This window comes from Mastomys coucha, unplaced genomic scaffold (genome assembly GCF_008632895.1).
Source record: "Mastomys coucha isolate ucsf_1 unplaced genomic scaffold, UCSF_Mcou_1 pScaffold14, whole genome shotgun sequence".
NCBI classification, from domain to species: domain Eukaryota; kingdom Metazoa; phylum Chordata; class Mammalia; order Rodentia; family Muridae; genus Mastomys; species Mastomys coucha.
Genome location: NW_022196896.1, coordinates 93368475 through 93375904, shown reverse-complemented (window position 1 = coordinate 93375904; position 7430 = coordinate 93368475). Strand labels below are relative to the sequence as shown.

The 7430-nt window shown below is 39.0% G+C and overlaps 1 protein-coding gene across 1 annotated transcript in view; it reads right to left on the bottom strand.

The window, feature by feature from the left end:
* Positions 1–7430, bottom strand: part of Cps1 (carbamoyl-phosphate synthase 1) — a 105799-nt gene that overhangs the window by 19006 nt on the left and 79363 nt on the right. The window contains exons 28-29 of the mRNA XM_031368864.1: positions 6258–6333; positions 2490–2567 (exon numbers count right to left, since the gene is read on the bottom strand). Of these exons, the coding sequence (XP_031224724.1) occupies positions 2490–2567; positions 6258–6333 (154 nt within the window). The remainder of the gene's footprint in view (positions 1–2489; positions 2568–6257; positions 6334–7430) is intronic.

The following is a 7430-nucleotide window of genomic DNA, read 5'->3' as shown; positions in this document are numbered from 1 at the left end:
TCTTCCCCAAATTGGCAAGGGTGTAAAGAGTAGAAAAATAAGTCAACTCATACTGACTAATGAGGTTAGGACAGGAAATTACAGTGAAAACAGCTTTATCTTTTAGATCAAGGGGAAGAAGACAAGAGAGGTGACTATCTAGTGATGTGAATACTCTCGCACATCACACACCACACAAACTCTGTTGTAGAGAGAAAGATTGAAGATTTGGTGTAGAGATCTTTCAAGTGAAGTTTGAGAAACAGGAAAATACTCTTGTTTTCCTTGAAAGGAGCAAAGGCTTTCTTTATAAGGAATAACCACATGTGTGTCAAGTTCATGAGATTGAAGGAAACTTGAACTCTTGTCTGTCAGATTCTGAAGCCTCAAACCTCAACAACTTTAGTCCATTTGTTAATAAGATATGTTTCTCAGGAACTTATGAGGCTTAGTGATGGAGAGAATAATTTCATGGCTGTCTGAGACTAATAGAAGGCACATAGATGTATTTTTTCATTGAATTTGTAAGTTAAATTATAGTGTCATTGAGTTTGTATTTTTCTGATGTCGGTTTTGAGCTTTGGGACCTAGACAAGGCATTATGGCATTGGTTTCTAACAAAAAGGGAATAACAATGGTGCTTATCTTCACAGAAGATTTGTAAAACACAGAATGCTTATAAAGTGAATTCATGTATGTGCTTGCTTATGTGTGTAAGTCTATGTGTGAGAGCACATGTTTGGGTGTATGAGTGTAGGTGTGTGAACACATGGATGCACGAGTGTGTACATGTATGTGTATGTGTGCATGGATGTGTAAGTGTGTGTGATGTCCTTTTCCAACCAGAAAAATGATTCCAATATATAACCTAACAGTAACGAGCGTGTAGGAAAAACAAGAGCAGTCATCCTACTGAACTCAGTAGCATTAAGAAAAAGAAATGTGAGTGATATACTCATTTCTGGAGATGAACTTAAAAATTGTGAGAGTAACATGAAACAATTCCAAAAGACAGATTATGGAACAACATTCAAGGGTATGTCAGTAAAAACAAAGAAAAGTCCTCATTCCAAAAACCCAGACCAAAACCGAGTCAATGAGCCAGCATAGGCTCTAGTAGAAGCACAGTATGTGAACAAGCACACGTTTCCAGGCTAGTCCCCACTTGCCATTTGTGTAGGTGGACAACTGCATTTCCCCTACTCTCTATCCCTGCTTCAAATATTAAAGGCAGAAAGAAAGAGGAATTCACTTTATGATCTAAAACAGGAGACTGAGAATGAGGAAGAAGATTATAGATACCATGTGAGAGGCGCTTTCCCAACCAGAAAGAAGACTCTAATATATAACCTAACAGTCATGAGGATGTAGCTTCAGGATAGAACACTTGCCTAGCATCTTTCAGGTCCTAAGATCCATCCCAAACATGAATAAAAATGAAAGGAAAAAACCATAGGTAATCTTAAAGTGATTTGTGCTCCTTGTCAGCAACTTAAAAGAATCAGATGAACACCCTCTAAAGATGTTTCAGAAGAAAAAAAATTTCTTGTCCTTGAAGACAGGAGACTGGAAATATTATCTCTGAATGCTTCAAATCAGAATTATGAGACTCTGTGGTTAGGAGAAACTGTCATGATTTTAAAAGAAAATAGGAAAACTCTACTCTGCAGTGCTAATCTGTTTGGGAAAAAAATAGACTTGACATATTTGGTAGTGTTTTGAAACATTTTCAAAACAAAAGACGAAGGCCAATTTTTAACTCTATCCTTGAGGCAAATAAAATGGCATGCCTTCTACTTCATTAAGACAACCAGCAAATTTGAGTGAAACATGCTTCCATTCCCGTTCTCCTTCAAATCAGAGGCCTCCAGTGTCATAGCCATTTCAGATGTGATAGAGTAAGCTAATTTGATGTTATTATTCTGCCTACACAATTCTGTTTGGTTGCCTTTATTAATCCAATGAAAAGGAGAGGAGAGAGTGGGAAACAAGAGAAGAAAAATCAGAGACTCAATTAGAAATCTTAGAAAGCAAAGTGTTTGGGTGTTTTTATAACACTCGCTGAAACATAAAAGGAAAGCCACAGACAAAAGAAAGTGAGAAGGAAAGATCTATTCGAGAAGGAGGAGTGGGGTCTGGTAATTGATACTGAACATCATCAAAGAGAAAGGCAGACAGTCTGAAAGGCAAGGAATTCGACACCCAGGAGAAGTCAACTCAGTCTTCAGAGACTTTGAGAGTTGGCCTTCAGGGTTTTGTGTTGTTTTGTTTGTTTGTTTTGTTGGTTGTTATTAGGGAAGTGGGGTGGAGGTGGGAGTGCTCACGATGGTATCTGGAGTTTTGATCGAACAGCTTCCCCACAGCGGTCAGACATGATTTTTAGCAATAGTGGATTCTAACCTGTGACGGTTTCAGGGTTGCCACAGATAAAAACTAGTGGAAATACAAAAACAAAACAAAACAAAACAAAAACAAAAACGGGAGAGGTGAGAGAAAGCACTAGTACATACCCGTCCTTCTTTACCAACAGCGTCCATCTCCACTTCCCGGGCCCCCTCAACAAACTTGGTCAGCACCACTGGGTGTTCCTGCCGACAAAAAAACAGAAGAGAAGCAAGACCTTGAGCAGAAAATCTGTGTGTAATATGAGATAGCTGTGTAGCCTGGGTAAATAACAAGGCAGTGCTTGCAGAAAACGTAAGGCTGAACGGACGTACAACAGGAGCTCATTAGCCAGTCTGTTTTGTAAGGATAAGGTCCTGTTCTGCTTACAGTAAGAACAAGTGCTTTCCTGCAACTCTGGGGACCCAGCAAACAGAAAATTAGTTCTGAAATGCCAAATACTGGTTTCCGATCCAGTTTGAGAAAAGAGAAGAAAGACTAAGGATGAGACAAAGACAACTTCCTGGCCTTCCGTCAGAATATACCTCTACATATTTTGTACCTATAGGTGATTATTGCATCCGTTCTCTCTACTCTTATTTGTTTGTGCAAATGCCACAGCTTCCTACTCAGAAATCTGAAGGAAATGTGTAAGAAATCTGAATTAGCTTAAAGGAGAGTAATGACATTCAGTTGTGAGGTTTTTGTTGTTGTTGTTTTGTTTTGTTTTGTTTGAGGATGAAATCCTTTGTCTGAAGTTGATACACCATATCCTGTTTTTTAGAGTATGAAGCTGGCAACTGGAAATCAAATCTACTTCTCTATCAACCTTACATGTGCATCTTTTGGCTATGTTCTGGACTGCTTATCGATCTTGAATTGCTTCCTGTACTCAGTTGTCCTAGGACAATGTTGAGGTGCCCCTTGCACACCCAGCCCGGCAATGCTTCCTCTGCACTAAATGAATAGGATGCCTGGTGATCTTGCCAGTCCCTGTTCCTCCTTCCCTATGCTATGGGATTCTGCAATCTGAACCACATTTACCTAACTTCGTAACTGTCTTCCCTGTGTGTCCTTCATCTTTTCTCTTCGATGTAGTCTTTTATATTACAGCTCTCCTTCAAAGCCTAGGCCAGCTACTACCTTCTGGAAGATTTCTCTAAGTCCTCTGGCTACTATGCTACATTTCATCATCTTAGGCGTGTGTTAGCTTTAACAGATATCCTTGAACAATGTAAATAGAATTTAAATTTAAAGATAGGCGTCGATGCTTTTTTCCCAAGGCTCCTCATCATTCCATATTTTCCACTGAGCCCTAAAATACTGGTATCCACTGGGTGTCCATCTTAGCTGCTCCTGTCTTCTGTCCTTACTCGTCAGTGATTGCCTCCATTTCCAAAGCTTTACTTTAAAGAATAAGCTATCAATTTCGAAGTTAGTATTCATGCCTCTATGTCTACTTATCTTCTTCCTTTAAAATTTACTTTATTTTAATCATGTGTGCATGTATGTGGATCTGTTTGTGGATATGTGCATATAATTAATGGTCATGCCAGTGGAGGCCAGAGGTGATGGACCCTTCTGCAGCTTTCCAGTATGGGTGCTCAAAACCAAATTCAACTCTTCTTAAAGAGCATTGTATACTCTCTCAATCACTAAGCCATCTCTCAAGCCCCACTAATCCTTCAGGTTCTCAGTTCTATGGACAGCCATCTGCCTTCATATCATCCCTGCTTAGATTCCTCATAGGCTGCCCCATTCAGATGGTCTAACATAAAATACATTTCTTCTACTAAACTCTCTGCTTCTCTAGCATGCCCAATCTCTGTCCTATCCCTACTTTCTATCCCTGCTGTCTGCTCAGAAACTCTGGAGTCATTCCTCAACACCTCTCAGCCTCACCAGCTTCCCAGTTGCCAAGTCCCTTCAATGAATATCTTCAATATCCTTCTCTATGTTATTCCAAAGCAGTGACATTACCCCTCTGACCTGCCAGAATAACCACTCACCTTTTCCCAGGAATTTGTTTTTGCTATGTAATTCACCTTTTCTGCACTACAGTAGTGCAGCCAGTGTCCTATTTTGTGTCCAAGTTATGTATGAATGCTTTGTCAGTTTCTAGAAACACTATGGTCTTTCTCCCTTTCAGCATTTTACATAGGCTATCTCTTTCTATTCACCCAACAGACTTTCACCTAATTAACACTGATTTAACTATCCCTCACACATTGAGGTTATTAAAGAAACAGATTTGATTTGCACTTGCCTTTAAAATCCCTTTTTAAGAATTGAACATCAAGCTTTGTACAGCCTCGACCAGCAGCCTACATTTTCTCCATTGCAATGCTTATTCTATGCTTTGACGTTACAAGTAAAGAAAATCTGTGAGGGCAGTATATGTGTGTGTGAGTGTATTCATACAAATATGATATATATATTTACATGTGTGTGTATATATATTTATATGTACATATGTACCTATATATACATAAGATACAGATTATCTTTTCACAAATATATCTTTTGGTAGTGAGAACAAAATGATAGCTTTTAGCTAATATATATGATTGAGCAGACAAAGGAACAATTAGCAGCACTAATTTTACTGTGACTATGTTCAGTTGAGTATCATGGGTTGTACTGTAGCGTGATGGAGAGACTTGTTCTATCAGCACATCTCCCTTACAAAACTGTGGTTGTATGTCAGCTGACATCCTAACAGAAAAGTAAAATTAAGTCTTTTACTAAGTGGAAGTCCTCCGAGGCTAAAATAAAGAAAATCCTATCCCATCCCTCAAACGTAGGGTATAGTTACTGGCCTCTCAAAAGATCTTGGGTAGAGATTATAACATAAAAGTTAGTTCACTGATTCATTAAGGAGATGTCCTGATAACTGACTTTCCTGCCAGTGTGAATTCTAACCCCACTAATTTCCTTTCTTTAGAGTTATCAGTCTCTTCTCACTCATTCTCCACCTCCACCTTCTTCATGACCAAGCAGCCTTGAAGAGCAGCTGCCATAGAGGAAAGGGGCCCGGGTTCACGTGTTCAGAACATGCTTGTTTTCCCACTCTGAAATGCCTCAGACACAATTCCTCAGCTCCCTTCAAACTCCACTTGCCTAACATCAAACTCTCCTCTGAATTGTTCTTTTTTTAAAAAAAAAACCCCAACCAGCCTTTGAAAGCTTTTTAAAGGAAAACATTACTTTCATCCTCCACAGCACGAGGTCTACAAATCAATAACCCTGCCGGGTAAATCTTAAATGGATCACACCAAGGTAACACCAAAGGAGGAAGTGAAAGCTTGGGGCAGTTAAGAAGGGTGTCTTAAGTCTCTACAAAATTATAAGCATTTTTATTAACTCGCGAATGTGGTGTGCCAGGATGGAAACAGAAATCAATAGGTGAACAAGGTGACTTACTAATAAAGTTGTGTGGTTGATTAAGGCCAATCCCCAGGTGTGAGGATTAAAAGCAAAGAAAGCTTTCACCTGATAATGATGAACATGGCTGGATCTTCCTAAAGACTGAGAGCCCCTAGAATAACTTGACCAGCATGGAGCTCACGAAAAGGACAAGATACTTATTAATCATCCAGCACGGGTGCTCATCCATTCACACTCCCAGAGTCTCAAAAACAAATTAATCTGATGATGAAAGATACACAGGTCTTCCTCTTATTCCACCAACACTAAGAATCCAGTCATCACTTAAAGATCTTTTTCTTTTTCCTTTTTAGGTTTTCATTCTCACATGTAAGAAACTAGTACACAGAAAAAAAGGGGGGGACCTGAACCCCCAACAACCTCATGTGAAAACAAAACGTGCATAGAAAGCAAGATACAGGATACAAAACAAGATCACTCCAAGTCATTGCACAGAAATGGGACACTACCTGAGAGACTCGAGTGGCCTCCTCAAGGAACCTTTTCATCTCGTCCTCAGAGAATACCACGTTCATGGCAGACCCGCTGAAAAGGGAGAATGGAAAAGCAGGTGAGTGTTCTTTAGCAATCCAGAAGTAAGGTGTACTATGTTTGATTGAACAATTCCAGGCAATCTCTAGTTCCAACACAGAAGAAAGGTATCTCCTTGTCTAAGCTGTGTTTAATTCCATGTTATCACAAGGTCAGTAAATCAAAGCAAAAAATATGAGAACTTAAGGGTGGGACCCCCCCCCCAAATCCCCAATGCTTCCAGCAACTGCTGTAACCCTAGGACTATGCTATCTGATTTACAGCATCAATATTTTCCAGGTTCTAAGTAGATCTTAGTGGTTAACAGGATTCAGCCCAGACCATAATTTCTCTCACCCTGCTTCTGCAGTATTCATTATCAACAGCTAATCTTAACCCACTGGTTCTATGCAAAGCAGGTCATCATTTCTCTGTAGCAGTAGAACCAATTCTTCAGTAACGTGTGCCAATAGGATATGAAATATGTGACTAAGATGTACTCAACTGTATCCTTCCTGCTAAGTACCTAAGTAAAAATGCTCTTAAATAGATTGACTCTGAATTTTGATATTTTGAAAATGCAATGGGAAAGTTAGAAATGAGGAGCACTCAAGTAAGCAAAAAAAAAAAAAAAAAATTACTCCCCTCTTCTTTTAAAGAGTAACATTTTCTTTTCCTTTTCTAATTACTATAAAGTTCTGCACAAAGCCATTCCTCTATTGGCTTATGAGACAGTGGCTTAAAGCAATGACCCTGAAGATTCAGGGCATAGGAAAGTGGACGATAGATAGAACTTACAATATTCAAAGACTTTTTCTTCCAACCCTCTGTAAACACATGCCTGTTGCTTAAATTGATTTACATTAATTCTTCAAAGTAGCATTATTAGACTGGCTTACATAAAATGTCATTTCAATGAAAGGGTGCATTTCCTCTTCTTTTGAAATTTTTCATTATTTTAAAGGATCCCATCTCAAATCCCATTCACACTTCCAAATTGTGCACAGCAAATTGTGTTTCTCCTATTATCCCCTGTTCAGTAAAGTGCTTCCTTACATGTGGTAACATCTGAAGGGACTATAATTCACAACTTCTCCTTTGATGATAGAATT